The sequence below is a fragment of the Impatiens glandulifera genome, chromosome 3 (genome assembly GCF_907164915.1).
Source record: "Impatiens glandulifera chromosome 3, dImpGla2.1, whole genome shotgun sequence".
Lineage (NCBI taxonomy): Eukaryota > Viridiplantae > Streptophyta > Magnoliopsida > Ericales > Balsaminaceae > Impatiens > Impatiens glandulifera.
The window spans coordinates 52712010-52733850 of NC_061864.1; the positions used below are offsets into that span (position 1 = coordinate 52712010).

A 21841-nucleotide genomic window follows, 5' to 3' on the forward strand; every position below is an offset into this window, starting at 1 on the left:
AGAATACCACATCTCTGCTTCTAATGAGTTTCTTGTTAACCGGATCCCAACATCGGTACCCAAATTCTCCGTGACCATACCCAATAAAGATACACTGTCTCGTCTTGCTATCAAGCTTAGCTCTCTCATCTCGAGAACATGAACAAACACTTTACAACCAAAAACTCTCAAGTGATCATAAGAGACGTCTTTACCTCTCCAAACTCTTTCTGGAACGTCGCCATCTAAAGGAGTTGAGGGTGAAAGGTTTATCAGATCAACCGCTGTCTTCATTGCTTCTCCCCAAAAGGATTTTGGCAACTTAGCATGAGACAACATACACAAAATTCTCTCATTGATAGACCTGTTCATCCTCTCTGCAACTCCATTCTGTTGAGGTGTTTTTGGCACAGTCTTCAAAAGCTTGATCCCATGACTTTTACAGTATTCCACAAATGGTCCTCTGTATTCGCCACCATTGTCCGAACGAACACATTTCAACTTCTTCCCAGTTTCTCTCTCCACTTCAGCATGAAACAACTTGAAGTAATCCAATGCTTGATCCTTAGTCTTCAAGCAATATGCCCACACCTTCCTTGAGCAATCATCGATAAAAGTGATGTAATAATGAGCACCACCTAAAGTCAAGGAATCCATAGAACATATGTCTGTGTGAACCATATCTAGGATATTAGGCTTCCTAGATGGAGAGAAACTTTTGAAGGAAACTCTATGTTGCTTACCAACTAAGCAATCTGTGCATGTCTTCAAATCTGTGGACTTTAAGCCCTGGAGATCGATTGTCTTGGAGAGAACTTGCATGCCATTCTGACTTAAGTGACCAAGTCTTTTATGCCAAAGCTGTGCTGAACAATCATTAACTGCATTTGCTTCTCCCCCGTAAGACTTAGTCTCTGTCACATAAAGAGAACCGACCTTCTTTCCTTTAGCTATCACCAAAGACCCCTTAGTGAGTTTCCATTTTCCTTCACCAAAGTAACTATGATAGCCCTCATCATCAAGAATACCAGTAGAGATCAAATTCATCCGAATATCAGGAACATGTCGAACATTCTTCAAAAGTAGTTTGCACGAAGTGTTAGTATCCAAACAGACATCTCCTTTTCCAACAATCTTACACGTAACATGGTTTCCCAACGTCACTGAACCAAACTGTCCACTAGTGTAAGAAACAAATATATCACAACGATTGGTGACATGATAAGAAGCACCTGAGTTTACCACCCATTGTGTATCTTGAGAAACAAGGTTGATACTATCATTATCGTAAACAATATCGATGTCGTTACCACCCACATCTGCAACCTTACTACTTCCATCTTGCTTATTCTCCTTTTGTTCCCGCTTCAAAGATCTGCACTGATACTTCTTGTGTCCTGGCTTGCCACAATGATAACATGTAATCTCTTTTCTCGAGCTGGATGTTCCCCGTGACCTGTCTGAACTGCCACTGCGATTCTTTGGAGTTTTACTTTTACTTCTACCCCTTTTCTCAGTCACGAACACCTGAATTGGAGTCGAGAAGCCCTGTTCTTTTCTTCTAGCTTCTTCATTCAGAACGCTCTCTTTCATCATTTTCAAAGTGAGCTTACCTTGTGGAACAGAATTGGTAATTGAAACCACAAGTGTTTCCCAACTATCAGGCAGAAAATTAATCAAACACATAGCATGAAGTTCATCATCAAATTTCATTCCTATCGCAGCCAACTCATTTAGAATCCCCTGAAAAGCATTTAGATGCTCAGACATAGAAGACCCATCTTGATATTTCAACGAGCAAAGCTTCCTAAATAGAAATGCTCTGTTTTGAGTGTTGTTCTTCTCATACAGCTCACTCAAAATAGTCCACACTTTATGAGCATTAACCTCAGTAGCCACATGTTGATACACACTGTTGTCAACACATTGCCTGATTTTAACAACTGCCTTTCTGTTCAGCTTCTTCCAATCTGCATCTGTCATAGCCTCCGGTTTTCCTTTATCACCCAAAATAGTGTTTTCATAATCATAATTACACAATAAGTCCTCCATCCGTGACTTCCAGATTGTGTAATTGGTAGCTGTGAATTTGATCATTGTTCCATTACTGCTCAACGATTTCTTCCATTTGAATTATACAAGAATCACCACCAAACGAACTCAGCTCTGATACCACTTGTTGGAGAAATCGAATAATAGCACCTGTTTAGCAATTCAGAAATAAACAAGCTACAACAAGGCCTAACAATTCTTTTTCCCTTTTGTGTAATCAAATAGGCAGCCAAAACAATTGAGCATCAAACAATCAAAAAATAGAGAGCAGGACACCAAGATTTTACGTGGAAAACCCAAATTAGGTAAAAACCACGGGACACTTCGGCCTCTTAAATCATCCACTATATCAAATGGGTATACAATGTAGTTCAATACAAGCCTAGAGGTAATCTAACAAAAGTTATCAATTGACCTCATCCTAACTTGTCATTCACATACATTATCATCATCATTAAAGATGGTTAACCAAATGAAGAAGAGATAAAGTAAATCAAAGAAGAACTTGCTGCTTCAATGAAGGAATTGCTGCTTCAATGGAGGAAGAACTGCGGGAAGAGAGAGAGAGAAAAACCAATCTAAAACTGCTGTGTTTTTTTTCCTTAATTAAATATGCCCTAATGGGCTTTATTAATTTGTTAGGCCCAGCTGCCAAATGAGCTGACCCAACAACATATGTCCAATAAAAATTCAAATTCTTAGTTTTAAGCTTTTAAATTAACAACATAATTGGAATTGTCATTCCAATATAATATGAATTCACCACACAAAACAAACACTTAAAAGTTCAAAAGTTTTTTAGCGAATTGGTTGAGATAGTCGTCTACAGATGTATACTTGACATCGGGATAGAGTTCCGAAGCCTCCACTCCAAACGACGACTCGATTTCAAAGTTAGTTTGATCCCCCTTTATGAAAGCAGAGTGACAAAGTGATAATGCCATTTTCATTGGAAAATCAGCTTCTGCAAATATTGTTTAAAGAACAATAATCATGAGATAGTTTAGTCAATTGAAAAAAAAAACATTGATCATAACAAAACAAAACAAAAAGACATAGGAATTTGGAAAATTTGTTACCTTTTATATTCTCGAGAACTTCCTTCTCAGGTACATAAATTTTCTCGAGAGACTTGCCAATCTTCTTCTCCCACATTGTCGCGAGCTCATTGAGGGAGACAATGTTGTTTGTTGGTCTTATGTAAAGAGTTTTATTTAAGGTTCTTGGATCATCTATTGCTTTGATTGTATATGTCCCAATGTCGATTTCTCTATTGAAAACCACTTTATAAAAAAAAGAAGAGGAAATCCATTGTGAATTTTATTATTTCAAACAAATAAATATGTTCAAAACAAAGATTCAACTAACTAGCATTTGTTTTCTTTTTTTACCTTTAGGAGTGCCATCGCCTAAAATGACAACCTTCTCAGTTGGAAGAGTGGAGGCTTCAAACTGGGCAAGTGTCGAAAGGAAACGTTCGCCAAAACAGTTGGAAGAAACGTATGTGTAAGGGATATTATTCGCCTCGATTGCTCGACGAATGTTAACTTTGACTGCGTATGTTGATTTTGCTGGCTCTACTACGTTGTTTCTTTCCACATCACTTCCAAATTCAGAAGGAAAGAATCTCTGAAATTCATTTTGAAAAAATCTCAAAATTCATCATGATAACTAAAAATATACCTAGGCCAAAATTCACAAACTCTAGAATTTGGTTGTTTAAAAGATCAACTTCAATTGATCAATTTATTTATTAGCCAAAAATCGTTATTCAATGATACAATTATACTTAAAAAAAATATTATATATTTTCAAATATGGACGGCATTTTAACATGGCACCCCACAGGCACCCCACAGTCATGAATCTACGCTTACATTCAAAACACTTATATTGGGAATCGAACCCTTTAACTTTTTTTTATCTCTTGTATCGACTTTTCTCAATTAGTATTTTAATGGTTTATAATGATAGAATAATATATTATTATTAATCAAAATAAAAAATAAAAATTAAAAAAAATGATACCTGAATGTTACCAGCTTCTTTAACGGCGTCAATAACCTTAGTCTGTTTGGCAACCAAATCCTTTCCAACGGCACAAATAACAACGTCAACTTGTTTCATTGCTTTCACCAAACTCTCATGATCATCTATATCCCCCTGCGTTACATTTTATTTAAATGTTAACTAAAGTTTTATAACAAATTAATTAAATTATTATTAAATAAATAAATATACACACATGAATAAGAGAGACTCCAAAATCTTTAAAACTCATATAGAGATCAGATTTATTTGGATCTGTAATAGAGCTTTCTCTAACTAGAGCAAAAGTTGGATGACCGGCTCTAGCACTTGCTTCCACTATAAATTTACCGATATAACCAGTTCCTCCAATTATCAGAACCTTTCTTTTCTTCTCCTTTTCAATCTCATTTTCTAATTGTTCCGGTGATCGCACCACCACTTTTTCCGGTGACTGTACCTCCTGTTCATTTTCCGATGAAGCCATTTTTTGTGGTTCCGGTGACAGAAACACTACTTTTTCCGGTGACTTTAGCTCTTCTTGATGTTTCGGTGACAGCAACTCTACTTTTTCCGGTGACTGTATTTTTACAAAATATTATAATTAATTAATTCAACTTAACATGGGTACATCTTATTATATTTATGTTTAAGTTTGTAATAGAAAATGTTAATACTTTTTTAATAAAAAATTATGAACTTTTAGTTTATTGAAAGTGCTTTGGTATTAAAGAAATGTTTTTTTTCACGTTAACTAACTTGGAATATTTCTAAATAACTATAAATTTTATCAAACTGGAACTCTGTAAGAAGTCTTGCAATTTTGGACATTTACTTTAGAATTTCATAATTTTGCTATTTTTTATTAAAGTTATACAAAAACAAGGTTTTGTCTTTAACATTTTCAAACATCGTTAACTTATTATTTACAATTTACATGACATTTATAAATAAATAAAATATCAATGTTAGTAATAGATCCAAATCTATATCATCAACTAAAAGGGAAGAGATAATTTAGTATATATTTTCCATAAAAATATAAATATGCTATCAATATAAAGAGGTTAATTCGATGCTACATGTACAGCTAGCACTACCTGTATCCCACTCATGAAGTGACACATTTACACAAAAGTAAAGCATTTGTTATTTTTTTTTCAATTTGTACATGTGGCACTTTTTTAATGAATACCTGCACTACCCGTACATGTAGCATCGAACTAACCATATAGAGGGTCAGATTATCTAATTATCTACTTCACATGACCTTCACTTACCAATCTTAGGTATTGTTTCAATATTCTAACATGATTTATAAGATTGATGAAGTTTTCCAATTTAAATTGTTTTTTCCTTGAAAATGATCCAAGTATAAAGAATTGAAATCATAAACTTTATAGACATTAAATATTAGACTTTAAAATTGAATTATGAATCTCCAAGCCAGCTTAATTTGTTAAAAATAAAAAAATGATAATAATAAAAAATATATAAAAATCTTACCATTTTGATGGGAGAAAATGGGCAGGCTTCTTAGATGGAGCAAATGTGGTGGAGAGATCTGAGCTAGCATGGGAAATTATGAAGACGAGAAAGTTAGATTTTTGTAGTGTATGTAAGGAATCGTAAGAGTTGAAAGGTAGATGAGCAGCTGTTAGTCTAACTTGGGACTTTCTCTCTTTGAATAAACCATTCAACTGTAATTCTCTTTATTATTTTAATATATAAATGAGATCAAGATAACAACAAAAAATAATAATAATAAATACCAATATCTAAAGGATAATCAAGACATACTCGAAACACACAAATAAACATAAAATGTTCAACAAACAAACATAAAAATTAGCTTTAACAAGTTCGTCAACTAGTTCATCGACAGTCTATGTCGATTTTCACGAATAGATCTATTGTATTGTCATATGAAATAAATATATACAAACAAAATTAAAAATGGTTTAGTGTAGGATGTAGGGTGTTCAATATTTGTCTGAACCGAATATATATATATATATATATATATATATAATCGAATTCAGATTTTATTTTCGGTTTTTGAATCAAATTTTAAACCAATTTGAATTGAAATAAGATTTTAGATGAAAAAAAAATTCGGTTAGAACTAAAACCAAAAATCAAAATTGAATCGATTTGGTTTTAGAATTGACTTAAAAAATTTGAAAAATCCAAAACCAATAATGAACTCGAATAATTAAAAACCGAACCGAAGAACATAATAAGATTCAATACTGTATGTCTACAACTAGCCTAGGGTGACACGAAATAGTCTACCAAAACAACCCAATTGCCTCTTATTTTTTTCAAAAGAAGAAGAATACTTATTTGAGTTTAATATCTAAATCTATTCAGTAAATCTGATAATGAAATAAATTATTTTAAAAAAATGTTTAAAATACGTACTATATATATGTATTCAAGTTTTCAGGTCTCAACCATTTAAAATATAGATAAATTAATAACTAACTAGTATACTCCTTTTCTTCTTTTTATTTTAATGTTTTTTTTTTATTAAAGAAAGTAAGCTAATTATTATCTCCTCTCCTAAAAGTCAGCAACATGTGAGATTATGGGAGGCACTCAGAATTAATATATTTCATCTTAAACACTCAAAAATATTATTATAGCTCCAACGTGATTAAACGTGATATATTATTTTTATTTTTGACCACTGAGCAGGTATAGTTTTAAGCATCTATTACGTTTTAATGAATCAAAACTAGGCCAATATGGGTCAATGATTGATTAAATGAATTTAAATAATTAAATTAGGTTGGGTTAACCAATTTTAATATTTCCTATTATCTCTATATTGTTTATTGTATTGAATGGATCGAAAGAATCTGAATCAATATTAATATATGGATTGATTCACTAGAATTTTCTATAGTTTCATACCTAACACTCTTACTGAAATAAATTATTTCTATCCACTATTTGGAAACTTGTTATTGTTACTTATTGAAAAAGGTTACTGTTTTCAAGAAAGAATGCCTTTCTATTGTCTAATTTTTTTTTATTGTAATTAAGAAAGTTAGCATGAAGTACATAACAATAATTAACTTTCTAACTTAAAATATTCTTATTTAGAATTAAATTTGTGACATTTAATCTCTTAAACCCTATTTTTATCAATTGAACTATCATAGTAGTAATTTACATTTTAAACGGGAATGAATGAAGCTAGAAAAATCATTTGTTAATAGGTAAAAAGAGGACAGTAAGAAGGCTTAAACAATGTAATAATAAAACACTGCAGATTAAAGGCGTTAGGTTTGATTAAACATCTTTCAATATTTTAAGAAATAGTAAGAAATGTTATCAAATTGGTAGAAGCTAGGAATAAAGATGAGCTTGATCTTGAGGATTTCAAATTTTTACTGTGATAAGGTGATCAATTTGATCATGTTGAAAATATTTCGGTAAAGCAAAACGTTATTTTGGTAAACTTCGATATAAGTTTCTAGTGATACTTGAGTTTTGTTTATTATTGTGTTTTATTTTATTTTAGTTAATAGGTTATTTAAGTGTAGAAAATTTTACTTCAAAATATATGTTATTCCCATTTAAAAAAAATAAATAAATTAAGAAGGTATATAGGTCCCTCAAAGAATTCGGCTTTTTCCGACCGATTTTTGTTTATGCATTTATAACTCGCCACCTAATTTGACTCATTGTGAAATTAAGAAAAAAAATTAGTTTAAATTTTTAGCCTTTTGACATTTTAATTTTTTAGCCTTTTGATTTTTTAGCAGTTTTCTTTTGTTTTTAGAGTTTCTTCATTGTTTTGGTGCTTAGTTATCTAAGGGAAAGAGAAAGGCGTTGTGGTCTATACGCTCGTCAAAATGAACGATCTCTAGTATGAAGTTGCTAGTTTCAGACAACCACTACTTACACCACTTTGTTAGAAAAACCTTTATCATGTATGCTTTGAAATAAAATCAATTCCTAGTCTAGCTCAAGAGAATATACCTAATTTTATTCATAAAACATGCTTTTAAATTTTATATTCTATAGTACATGATCACATATTAGACTAAAAAAATGGTTTAGGAGCATACCTGTTAATGAGAAGACTGAAAATGATCCAAACCTAAAAATATTCCAAAAATTATGGTCAGTACATCAAAATGTTGAATTGCAATGCAATTGAAAATTTTCAAATCATCCAAAAACTATCTAAATCTTCAAATTGAAGGATTGTATAATTTATAAAAAGTGAAACTCGAATATGCAGAAATTGAATCTCGTTTATATATTATTAACAGTAAATAAAAACTTACAATTAGTAAAAAAAATTACTTTCTCTTCAAAACTCTTTCTCAAATCCTAAACATTATTCTAATTCAGAATGACTTACTTACGTAATTGAAGAAGATTCAGCTCTTGATGTCTCCCAATAAAAAGTTTAGAAATGCTTCTTGATCGCCTCCCTTGAGAATTTTCTTGACTAAAAATGTAGCTTCTAAGTTATTTCTTTAAAGTAGATTTTTTTTTTGAACTTCCTTGATAAGTATAAATATTTCTCTATATATAGTTACATGTGATGTTGAAATTCACTCTCTTTCCAATGTGGGACAAAATACATTTACCATCTTTATTTATAGAGGTTTAAGATTCATTCTTTCTCTTTCCAATGTGGGACAAACAGAATAAGTTTCTTATTCATTCTTTCTTTATTTTTATTTTTCCTTAACTCTCTCTCTTTGTTATTTTCTAAACGACTTCATTCTATTCTATGTCAATTGTGTTGTTTGTGCATTAGTGTCTATTGTGCCGCTCTATTGAATTTTCATGTCGTTGACATTTTTCATGTTGACATTGTTTTATAATAATTTTCTACAAAACACAATGTTCTGAAAACCGTTCCGGTCATAACTCAATTTTTTTTGGCAAACTTGGTCTGACCGGTTCAACCGGTTGAAATAGTGGTCGAACCGGATTTTAATTTTTATATTAATTTAAAGTAATAAATGACAATGACGGAGAAGATAATATCAAAAGAAACACGTTACCTCCTAAATTAATCATTTCTTAACTTAATCATAATTATTCTTAATAATGGTTACACTTTTAACTTATCATCTCTCATTTTTTAACATAACCATAGTTATTTTTTTAACTGCAATTTAACCCACCGTCAACCCATGAGATAAATGTCTGTCTTTCTTTTTTTGTCTAATGTCTGTCTTACTTCCTTTTTCTAATCTCTCTGTATTTTTTTTTTCTTTCTTCTTCTTATCTCTATGTTGTTTTTCTTCTTCTTATCTCTCTATATGTCTGTCTTTCTTCTTATCTATTTATGTCTGTCTTTCTTTCTTAGATGATTTTCTTAGATGATTTTCTAAAGAAACTTTATTTACGTTCATTTTCTTAAACTAACCTAGTTTATTCATTAATTATCAAACTAACCTAATTTAATATTCAAACTCAACTTTTTATATATTTAAAATTCAATATATAAACTAAATTATTTATAATTTGATATATATTTTAAATTTTTATTTATATAAACTAAATTATTTATATTTTGATATATATTTTAAATTATTATTTTTATAAATTTAATTATTTATATTTTAATATATAATTAATATTTAATTATTTTTTATAAATAATTATTTATATTTTAATATATATATATATATATATTTACATTTCAATTATTATTTATATAGTATAATAATTGTTAAATAATTCTAAATAAATAATTAATAAATACTAATAAATTTAAAATATTTTAACCCTAACAATATAATAATTAAATATTCATACAAATATTTTTAAATTTATCAATTATTTATTAAATATAATAACAAGATTACCATATTTTAACTTGTTATTATATTTAATTAAAAATGTTATTATATTTAATAAATAATTGATAATTAAAAACGTTTTTATGAATATTTAATTATTATATTGTTATGATTAAAATATTTAAAATTTATTAGTATTTATCAATTATTTAATTATTTATTAGAATGCTAAAGAGAATATTTATTACTCTATATAAATAATAATTGGAAGGTATATATATATATATATATATATATATATATATATATATATATATATATATATATATTTATATATAAATATAAATAATTAAATTTATAAAAAATAATTAAATTTAAATTATATATTAAAATATCAAATATCAAATTTATAAAAATAATAATTTAAAATATATATCAAAACATAATTAATTTAATTTATATAAATAATAATTTAAATTATATATCAAAATTTAAATAATTAAATTTATAAAAATAATATTTTGAAATATATATTTAAATATAAATAATTTAATTTATATAAATAATAATTTAAAATATATATTAATATATAAATAATTTAGTTTATATATAATGAATTTTAAATGTAAAAAAAAAATGAGTTTGAATAGTAAACTAGGTTAGTTTGGGAATGAATGAATAAATTAGGTTAATTTGGAAAAGTAAACGCTAAACAAGGTTACTTTGCGAAACTATCCTTCTTTCTTCTCGTCTCTTCGTCTCTCAAATCGTCGGATGCTTTGAAGACATCCGCTGTCGGCCCGCCGCCGTCTGTCACTAGTTCAACTTTCGTCTGCGGAAATGATTAAAGTCAAGGTCTGATAGAATAATGAATAACCTTTCAAACCGGAAATTTCCGGCTCGGATTTCTGGTCAAATCGTCCGGTTGGACCGTTTTCTCGCCAGTTCGAAAGGTAACCCTATAGAAGTCAAAAACCGGACCGCCCATTCAACCGCCAGTCGGACCGCGTATTTTTTAAACCTTGCAAAAACACAATATTATTACAAAATATTATCCAAGTTTAGTCGATTGTAATTATTTTGGCTAATTTGATTTATTTATAAAATGTCCAAATTTTAATTAATTTGAAAATTAGTCACACAACTCCGATCTTCGAATTATTTATTTATTTTCTCAATCCAGTGTAATAAGCCCGTTTATAAATTTCAGAAAATATATTTTTAAAACATACTCAGAATTATTGTTAAATGTTTTTTTTTCTATTTCAAATTTTATGTTTATTTTTTTCATATAAATTTTATTTGTCATCCTTATCTTTTTTCTGATAAAATTCCATTTTCATTCAAAACAAAATTATCAACACTATTTGGAGAAACAATAACATTATGACTTAACTATTACACAATGACCAGATTTATCTATAACTGCTAACATGTGATATTCTCCTTAATTTCTTAATTTTTTTTATTTAATTTACTACTACTTCTTCAATTCTCATAAAAGAATAGATTTATTTGTTTCATTCATAATTTCTCCTTCATTTTATTCAAGTTCATTCTTATATTTTTTTTCACTCTCCATAACTCTAAATTTTAGATCCATTTTTACAATTATTTAACATAAAACCAAAAGAAATGAAAAAAATAAATAAATAAATAAGAGGGGAAGAATGTCTCCATTAAAGGAAATCATAAAAACACACAAATAATAGAAGGAAGGAATGAAGAAATTAGAAAAGATAAGTGTGGTAAAGTTTTATTGGAATAATTTTTTAAACTCCTCAAAATTTCATATATAGATGAAAAGGGAAAGCCTTATATGCAAGAGGAGACCCATTTAAGCCTAATGCTTCAATTATTAATTGGGCCTGATGCCTGGTCATTTAAAATCTATTTATTATATGGTCCTAATCAAAATAAGGACCCACAAGAAGAATCTTGTTATCATGTTAGTCTCATAATTACATTGAGAATAATAAGTCTCATTATTAATAAGAAAAAAAAGAAAAAAATAATGTGGCGTAATTGTTTATAAAAATTAAAAAATTATTTTTTTCTCTTTTTCACACTTTTTTTTTTTTTTTCCGGATAAGAAGATAAACGTCAAATTCTCTTTCCCAATCCCTTAACAGTAAATCCAAAATTACATATAGACAGTAGAGGCTAAGGATATAAATAACCATAATTTATTATTAATCCTTTTTTCTAAAAAAAAGAAGAGATATAAGATAATAATTAATAACCATAACCAATACAAATTATTATGTGAAATATAATATAACTTATGATGGTGAAGTCCATTACAAATACTTATAATGCCTTTAATAATAATAATAAAAAATACATAATATTTTTTTGGTAATTAATTAGTCTTAACTTTGATAGGATATTTGGAAATACAATCAGTCCAAGGATTGTTCTCCGACGGATTAATGTTCCTTAATGCTTTCCAAACTGCACTATTACACTTAAAACCACTCCCAAATGCAATTTGCCAAACTCTATTTCCCTTCTTCATCTTTCCTTTTGCCTCTAGGTAAGCTAACTCATACCTGTTAATAATTCACCATTATTTTCTTTTTAATTCACTCAAATTAAATAATAAATTTAAATAGTTAATAATCTACCAATTAACATTTAATTGTGTAAGTAATTATTTTTGACCGGTACAAACCCTCTATACCGGTCAAAAAAAAGTACCAGCAAAAGAGTTGTGGGTTGTGGTCGCCAATACTATCGTCGACATAGAAAACTTACACCGATAGCTTAAACCGTTGAGAGAATTTATCCGCCCACAGCTCAAGTCATTGGCACAAGTAGATGACCTTTTTATGTGGGGTTATTTGAATTTTTGTTTTTGTATTTATATCAAAGTGGAGTGGATATGAATAAAATACTTAGTTTTAATATTTAATAATTATAGTCTAATGTGTTTTGGTAGGTTCATTTATGATTTAATAAGTAATAATTGATTGAACACTTAATTATTTAAAAATAATTCAAAAAATGACACAAGGCCTTGTTTGATATAGAATTATTTGAATATTTAAGTGGTTGTTGAAAAGAATATATATTTAGATAAAATAATTAAAATATTATAAAAATAAAATAAAATAGGTAACATTTTAATTAATGAGGTTAATAATCATAATAAATAATTTTAAAGTATTAAGTGTAAATTGACTTTGATAATGAAAAAAAAGTTTAACTGAACATTTTTAGTGAAAAATAATTGAAAAATTTTCAATTTCTTTATATCATATTTTTTTGTAACCTAATTTTTTATGGTCAATGTGTATTGAAACTTGATACCAATATAGACTAATTAAAAGGAATTATCATAAAATAATCTCAAATGTCCCATGCCAAAATAAATCACATATATATATTTACTAACCATATTGAGCTCGAGGAGGTATTGCCGAAACGATGTAGAGTCATTCTAGAAACTTCCACGTTATCGGGTGACAATTGTAGATTCTTCTCCAATTCATCGATAACTCCCCTTCCACCAGCATGGATACAAAAATGATCAAAAGCGAGTTTGAAATCAGGAATATAAGGTTCAAATTTCTTGTTAAATAACTTCCTCGCAACAAGGTTAGCGAAGAAAAGTAATTGTTCACTTATTGGCAAAACAAGTGGACCCAAAGTTGTAATATTCAATTTTAGAGCTCGACCCGCGACAGCCATTAGATCTTTCGATAACGAAATTCCCATTGTACCATTATCATCCGGCACTTGGCACACACAATTGAAGGCTCGATCGTCGGCTCCACAATGAGTCCTCACCACATGGACCAACTTATACTTTGCACGACGACGATCGGAAGATTTATTAGATATTATGACCGCGGAACTTCCCATTCGAAAGATGCAATTGGATATGAGCATGGATTTTTTGTTTCCGAAATACCAATTTTGGGTGATATTCTCGTTGCTAATAACGATTGCGTAAGTGTTTCGATGAACTTGGAGCATGTGTTTAGCGAGATCGAGGGCAATTACACCGGCGCTACAACCCATTCCACCTATGTTGAAACTATGGATGTTACTACGAAGCTTGTATTTGTTTATGATCATGGCCGAGAGAGATGGGGTTGGGTTGAATAGGCTGTTATTTAGAACAAGGATTCCGATGTCTTTTGGTTTTACGTGGGTTGATGCAAACAGGTTATCCATAGTGTCGAAAATAGCCTATAATAGGCAAATTAAGATAGTAAAATTGTGATGAAAATAATATAACAAAACAATGTTAATTAGTACCAATTGTGAAGGCAAAAAATTTAAGAATACATACATCATAGTAAATACTAAATCAAATAAGTTGGTTCACAAATCTTTAGAAGATAGAGTGAGTTAAGGTCAACAAATTATATATATGTTCTTGATAAAAAAATAATTTTTTTATTTATCATATAAGACTTTTTCATTTAAGCTAAACTTACCAATTTAGGACAATACACCATCAATTAAAACTTGTATGATGTTTGGTTTGATGGATTTTTCTAAAAACAAATATATCATCTTATATTTATTCGGCACTCTATTCATTAATAGAATTATTAAAATATTTATAAATTTTAAATTCAAAAAGTATTAAAATAATTCAACCAATAAAAATTTCAAAATCTAAGGTTTGCTCGATTATAGATTTCACGTCAATTTCTTTTTCTTATATCCCATCACTCAATTCATTAATTAAAATATTTTTTATTTTAAAGTATTATTTTTTATTTTATCATTCTATATTAATAAATTTTAAGTATTTTTATTAAAAAAAATATCCACCTCAAAATCATAACCAATCATTTAAATAACCGAGTTATTTAAATAACTAAAATCCTCGATTATTTAAATAACTCAAATTCGACCAGGATTAAGCATGAAACAATAACGGTATATTACTTAATTTTGATGAAACAAGATTTTTTCAATAATTATAAAAATTATACAGTTATGCTCTTCTAATCATATCATTAATGCAGCTATGTATATTCTTATCTTCATAATCTGACTTTTTTGTGTGATTTATTTTTTATTTGTTTTCTCAAATCATAATTTATTCTATGGAATAAATTAGTAAGAATTCTCATTGAGGTGATGGTCTTCAACTTCATTAATACAAACAAAAAAAGAAAGAAAGAAAAAAAAACCTTAAAATTTTTTTAAATTTGAATTTAAATTTATTAATAAAAATTTTGTATCCATGCAATGCAGTTGTTTCGTTTTTTAGTTTAGAAAATTAACATGATTTCACTCCGACACACTCTATACACGAGAGTAATGTGAATTCTTACTTAAAAAAAAGGCTTAAATGAAAGGAAACTAAAAACCGTAATAATTTCTTAAATGCAAAAATAAAAAAATAAATAAAAAAGTTACCTGCTCCGCCTCTAGACGGGCGTTGGCTACGGTAGGGCAAGGTGGTAGAGAGTGCAAGGCCACAGGCAAATAAGTCTCCTGTCCAAGACCAGATCTTTCTAGAATCTTCTTCTGAAACTCTAATGAAGATTCTTCGAAGTTTCCAGAAAGTCTAGAATGTTCGATAAACTTTTCAAATCCCACCTTACAATTATCACTTGGCTTATTACACGAGAAATCAATCAAGTACACCGATCTGGGTCGGGTCAAATTATAAAAAGTCAACCCGATAACCATTAAAGAACCCAAAACGACGACGCTTAGAAGATTGTCTTCTAACATGAGATATATCTCTAATACGTCGTCGTATCCCATCTGGGTAGTTTTGACGGTCACGATTGCTAAGAGTGGGATTAAGATGAGAGTCAATAGATGTTTCATTAGGTAATGGTAAGCCGATTTCACGTACTTTAGTTTCACACTCTGTTGGAATTCCGGCAGAATCTTAACGGCGGCGCCGGCGACCGATTTTGGGTCTTGAATTTTGTCGCTGCTCATTTTTTTTGTTTGTCAGAATTAAGAGAGGGAAAAGGTAGTTTGGATTGTGGAGTAAATTTGGAAGCTTGAATGCATATTTATGGAGAAATCATGAGAGTGAGAAAGATGAATACTACTTGCTATTTGAATTAAGCTTCCAACTAATAAACCATTGATAATAACCTCATTCAAACTGGCCTCAATCATTAAAGAATACCAAAGCTAATAGGTTTAATGGGTACTCTTAAATTTGGCTTAATTTATAAATAAAATAACATTAGACTGAGTTTAATCGATCCTAGTTAAATTGGTTGGGTGTATTTACGGGTTAAATTAGTTGCACTCCGATGGAACATAACAATGTTTTTACAATATTATTAAAAAGATTGAATTGAAGGTATGATACAACAAATCTTATTTTTGTAGTAACTATTTTCGTTATTTTCCAGTGAACTATCTGTTTGAAACGACGCCAAACATTCAATAATCGTAATTTTCTTATACGTATCATTCATAATATTTTTATTGTGACGTTTTATTAAATTTATTCAGAAGCCAGTGAATTCGATCGGGGAATTATTCACATTCTTGAAAATTTACAAACTCGATAATATGTTTAACGACGTGTTTGTGTTTTTGTTCTTATTATCATTATTATTGTTTTTTTATTATATAATATTTTTTTTTTATTTTCTTATGTCATTATTATGTCGTTGTACTTACTCTTATAATTTCTCAATATACATGAACCATTCTAAAAAATAAATTATTAACCACTACTATTGACATCAAATATTATAGTCTTTAATGTTTAGGATTGTTGGGTTTTGTCCTCCTATCTAGTTGGAGAGACCTAACTTGGTGTGAGATTTATTTAGGCTTAGAATATATAATATGAAGGGACATTATTTTGTATTTAAATTTTTAGTGGGTTTGACAGAATAACAAGAGAGCAAAGCAAAATCAGATTTAGGGGTTTGAGGTAGTAGTTGTAGAAGATTTTTGTTTTTCAGAATTTGCACTGTTTAATCTATTTCAAACGTTGACAGCTTGATGGTTATTTTGGGGCTACGAATGGAACGATGAAGATCTATTTTCTAAAACTTTTAAGTCAATCCAAGAGAAACCAGAATTGTAGAATTGATAAGGTTGGTTGATCTTACTCTTTTTCTCTTTGTTGTTATTTTTCAAGATTGTTGTGTGATCTTGATGCAATTTGATTAGTCTCTAATTTGGTTATATCTAGAGTGAACCTTTATTTGTAACATTGTTGATGATAGTGAAATATTAAGTGGCTTGTTCAGGTCTCGTGGATTTTACTCTCGATTTGAAATGAGTTTTTCCACACTAAAACTTGTCTTACATTCTCGATTCAATTCCATTCTGTTTTGCTCATCTCTTATACTCAATTAATTAGGAAATTATTCTATTTTAAAGAATATAGTTTCCCATCAAAGTGAGATCAGAGCCTGATTTTATATTTTAGTATAAAGATGGAGACAAACACATTTAGAATGGTGAGTTTGAATGGTTCTAATTATAATATCTGGGAGGCTAAAATGGAAGATTTGTTATATGTGAAAAGTTTTTAATTCACTAGTGTTCTCTTCAGTTAAGCCTACAGAAAAAAGTGTGGATGATTGTAAATTTTTGCACAGACAAGCACATGGTTATATTCGTCAATGAGTTAATGATAATGTTTTGAACCATGTGCTTTCTATTATTGATGCTCGTACTCTTTGGACTAAACTTGAAGAATTGTATGAGAGAAAAACAAGTAATAATAAGTTGTTTTTCATAAAGCAATTGATGTCCTTAAGGTATCAATTTGGTTCTACGATGACTGATAACTTGAATACTTTTGTGGGAATTATTAATCAATTGGAAGCAATGAAACTCAACTTTTATGATGAGATACATAGTTTATGTTTACTTGGTTCTCTACCTAACTCATGAGAGACTTTTTGAACAACTTTGTCCAATTCTACTCCAGACAGTGTTCTCTCAATGTATTTAGTAAAAAGCAATGTGTTGAATGAAAAGATGAGACAAAAGACACAAGTCTGTTCTTTACAATCTAAGGTCTTGGTTATAGAATCTAGGGGGAGAAGTAAATGATGAGATGTAAGTAATCTTAGAAAATCTCGTGGGCTTCTAATAAATGGGAAAATGTGGAGTGTCATCCTTGTGGCCTGAATGACCATATCAAGAAAATTTGTTTTAAATTAAAGAAGGAGAATAAGAAGAAAACTCAAAAACACACCCATTACTTTCAACCACAAAAAAGGTAAAAATCATTTTTGATGTTGCTACTGTTGATGATTTCTTTACTGTTTATTATAATGATGTTGAGAATGTTAATGTGTCTTGTGATGAGATGGATTAGATTATGGATATTGGTGCTTCTACTCATGCTACATCACAACAAGAATTTTTCTCAACATATGAGGCTGATGGTTTTGGTAGTGCTCGTATGGGTAATACTGGTCCAGCTAAAGTGGTTGGAATTGGTAATGTTTGTGTTGAGATGGTCAATGATACTACTCTTGTTCTAAAAGAGGTTAAGCATAATCATGATATTCTCTTCAATATTTTATTGGTTGGAAGATTGGATGATGAAGGTTTTTATAGTTCATTTTCTAGTGGTGAATGGAAGCTTAAAAAGGATCAATAGTTGTTGCTAAAGGTAAGAGACTTTCGAATTTATATATTGTTCGTTCTAGAATATCTAAATGTTACATAAACACGTGTGAAACTAATTCTTTTTATGAGTTGTGGCACAAACATTTGACTCATATTACCAAGAAAAACTTAACTATGTTTGACTAAGAAGAATGTGTTGTGTGCGGTTTCAAATGTGCACTTGAAGAGATGTTCAGATTGTTTTGCTGGAAAACAAAGACGAGTGTTATTTAGATCACCTGAATCGAAGAGAAAGTCAGAATTACTAGACTTGATGCATTCTGATTTTTGTGGGTCAATGAAGTCAAGATCACTTGGTGGTGCATACTAATTTGTAACTTCCATTAACGATTATTCCTCAAAGGTTTGAGCCTATACATTGAAGATAAAAGATCAAGTGATAGATACATTCAAAGTGTTTCAAGCCTTAGTTGAGAGTGAAACTGGAAAAAATGTGAAGTGTATTCGAATGGATAACGGGGAGAGTACATTAGGTCTTTTGAAGAGTATTCGACATCAAGGTATTCATCACAAAAAAATTGCCTCCAAAAACACTACAATTAAATGGGCTGGCTAAAAGAATGAATAGAACACTGGTGGAAATGGTGAGTTGTGTGTTTTCACAAGCAAAGTTTGCAAAATACTTCTTGGGTGAAGCATTGAGTATAGTGGTACATTTGTTAAATCTCACACCATGTGTTCCTTTGAACTTTGATGTGTCGAACCATGTTTGGAGTGGTAAAAATGTCTCTTATGATCATCTTAAAGTATTTGTGTGTATGTCTTATGTGTATGTTCCCAAAGATGAGAGGTCAAAGTTGAAAGACAAGACCAAGAAGTGTGTGTTTATCTAGTTAATAAGAAGCTTATCCATAGTCGTGAAGCTGTATTTATGGAGGATTATACCATTGAAGATATCGACAAGGTATACGATGTTATTCCCACTCAAGTAAATGAGGAGATGGTTGAAATAAATTCAATTTAAGTTACTCCTAACTTGATAAGCACCAACAAAGATCAAATTAAAAATTAAGGTATGAGTTTACATTCTGGCAATTCTTTAAATACCAATGATTTTGTTGATGTTGACTCTAGTAGTGAATTTAATTCTAAAAATGAAAATGAGCAAGGGAATAAAATGTTGAGGAGTCCATACATTTTAATGAACCAAGACGGTCTACTCGACAAAGACATCCTTCAGTTAGATACTCAGCAAATGAGTATGTATTTTTCACTGATGCTGGAGAACTCGAAAGTTCTCAAGAAACACTAGAAAGTGAAAATAGAAAGGAATGGATGGATGCAATGGAGGATGAGATACAATATCTTCATGCTGTAACACTTTTGAGCTAATAAAGTTGCCTAAGGACAAAAAGGCTTTGAAAAATCGATGGCTTTATCGGTTGAAACAAGATAAGCATACTTCATAGCCTAAATATAAAGCTCGGTTGGTTGTAAAAGGCTTCTCGCAAAGAAAATGTATTGACTTTGGCAAGATCTTTACTCTTGTGGTGAAAATAAAACATATTGTGGTTCTTAGTTTAGTTTCTAGCCTTAATCTCGAGGTTGAACAAATGGATGTGAAAACAACATTTTTTATGGAAATTTAGAAGAAGAGATCTACATGGAGGGTTTTTAAGACAAACTGAAAGAAGGCTATGTTTAAAAACTAGTGAAAAATCTTTACGGTTTGAAACAAGCGCCATGACAATGGTATCAGAAGTTCGGTTCAGTTATGATTGAACATGGGTACAAGATGAACAAGACCGATCATTGCATTATTTTACAAAAATTCTCTAATGATGATTTTATTATTCTTCTGTTCTATGTAGATGATATACTGATTATTGAAAGAAATATTTCTAAAATTAATGAGCTAAAAGAGACTTTAAATAAGTCGTTTTTCATTAAAGATTTGGGATCAACACGTCAAATTCTTAGGGTTCGAATTAACCGTGATCGGAATAACAAAATGTTGCATTTTTCAAAAAAGATGTACATTAAGAAAATTTTTCCACGCTTTAATATGGACAAAGCTAAAAGTTGTGAGTATTCATTTAGCTTCTCACTTTAAGCTTGGGCATACTAGTTGTCCTTTTATTAATTATGAGAAGTTTTTTTATGAAGAACATTCCATATTCTTCAGCAGTTGGTAGTCTTATGTACGCTATGGTATATACTAGACCTGATATAGCGCTGGTTGTTGGTTTGGTGAGTAGATATTTATCAATTCTGGGAAGCATCACTAGGAAGCCGTGAAGTGGATTATGAGATATCTCCGGGGAACGACAAATCTTTAACTAACTTTGGGATGCGAGAAGCCTATGTTAATTGGATATACTAATTTAGATATGGCCAAAAACTTAGATAATCGAAAATCTACTACATGATATATGGTGACTTTTGTCAGGGGAGTTGTGGCTTAGTAATCTAGATTGCAAAAGTCTTTTCTCTTTCTACTACCAAAGTCGAACTTATAGTTATTGTACCTGCAACAAAAGAATTATTGTGATTGAAAAAATTCACAATGGAACTTGAGTTGAAACAAGAAATGTAGTCTTATTTTGTGATAATCAAAGTACAATTCATCTTGTCAATAATTCTTCATATAACTCAAATTCGAAACACATTGAAGTTCGTTATCACTAGATTTGTGATGTTTTGGATGAGAAATTGTTAGAACTCAAAAAGATTCATACATATGATAATTGATCAAATATGATGACAAAGGTTTTGTCACGAAACAAGTTTGAGTTCTATCGCTTGTTTTTCGGGTTGACATTGCCCTCTAACTAGTCGGTCGAAAGAGTTTGTTGGGTTTTATCCTCCTAGTTGGAGAGACCCAATTTGGTGTGCACTTTATTTATAAACCTAGAGTATATAATTTGAAGGAACATTAGTTTTCATTTAGATTTTCAGTGATTTTGATACAATAAAGAGAGAGAGAGAGAGTAGAAGAAAAACATATTTAGGGGTTTGAGGTAGCAGCTGGAGAAGATTTCTGTTTGTCGGAGTTTGCATCGTTTAATCTACTTCAAACGTTGACAGCTTGTTGGTTATTTTTAAGGATAAGTTCTGAACGGTGAAGATCTATTTTCTAGAGCTTTGAAGTCAATCCAAGAGAAACCATAATTACATAAATGATAAGGTTGGTTGATCTTGCTCTTTATGCTCTTTCCTATTATTTTCCAAGATTATTGTGTGATCTTAATGCACGATTAACCTCTAGTTTGGTTATATCTAGAGTGAACCTTTATTTGTAACCTTGTTGATGATAGTGGATTATAAGTAGCATTGTCAAGTCCCGTGGTTTTTACTCTTTATTTGAAGAGAGATTTTTTCACGCTAAAACTTGTCTTGTATTGTCGATTCAATTTCATTATGTTTTGCTCATCTCTTATACTTAATTAATTGAGAAA

At 29.8% G+C, this 21841-nt stretch overlaps 2 protein-coding genes across 2 annotated transcripts; both read right to left on the reverse strand.

Moving 5' to 3' along the window:
- Positions 1-2709: 2709 nt before the first annotated feature.
- Positions 2710-4594, reverse strand: LOC124931189 (eugenol synthase 1-like). The gene is made up of 5 exons (XM_047471585.1): positions 4277-4594; positions 4060-4194; positions 3423-3660; positions 3111-3314; positions 2710-2995 (listed from the first exon to the last, which is right to left on the reverse strand). The coding sequence occupies exons 1-5, from the start codon at positions 4544-4546 to the stop codon at positions 2811-2813; spliced, it is 1032 nt and encodes a 343-aa protein (XP_047327541.1). The 5' UTR covers positions 4547-4594; the 3' UTR covers positions 2710-2810.
- Positions 4595-12201: 7607 nt separating this feature from the next.
- Positions 12202-15761, reverse strand: LOC124930368 (3-ketoacyl-CoA synthase 4-like). The gene is made up of 3 exons (XM_047470719.1): positions 15225-15761; positions 13237-14036; positions 12202-12391 (listed from the first exon to the last, which is right to left on the reverse strand). The coding sequence occupies exons 1-3, from the start codon at positions 15759-15761 to the stop codon at positions 12202-12204; spliced, it is 1527 nt and encodes a 508-aa protein (XP_047326675.1).
- Positions 15762-21841: the final 6080 nt, after the last annotated feature.

Excerpts from the sequence above, each read along its gene's own strand:
- LOC124931189 (XM_047471585.1), bottom strand. The coding sequence starts at position 4,546 with ATGGCTTCATCGGAAAATGAACAGGAGGTACAGTCACCGGAAAAAGTG. Across the intron at positions 4,195-4,276 it reads TTGGAGTCTCTCTTATTCAT|GGGGATATAGATGATCATGA; the intron begins GTGTGTATATTT and ends AATGTAACGCAG. Across the intron at positions 3,661-4,059 it reads AAGAAGCTGGTAACATTCAG|AGATTCTTTCCTTCTGAATT; the intron begins GTATCATTTTTT and ends AATGAATTTCAG.
- LOC124930368 (XM_047470719.1), bottom strand. The coding sequence starts at position 15,761 with ATGAGCAGCGACAAAATTCAAGACCCAAAATCGGTCGCCGGCGCCGCC. Across the intron at positions 14,037-15,224 it reads CCCGTCTAGAGGCGGAGCAG|GCTATTTTCGACACTATGGA; the intron begins GTAACTTTTTTA and ends TGCCTATTATAG. Across the intron at positions 12,392-13,236 it reads ACCTCCTCGAGCTCAATATG|GTATGAGTTAGCTTACCTAG; the intron begins GTTAGTAAATAT and ends AATTATTAACAG.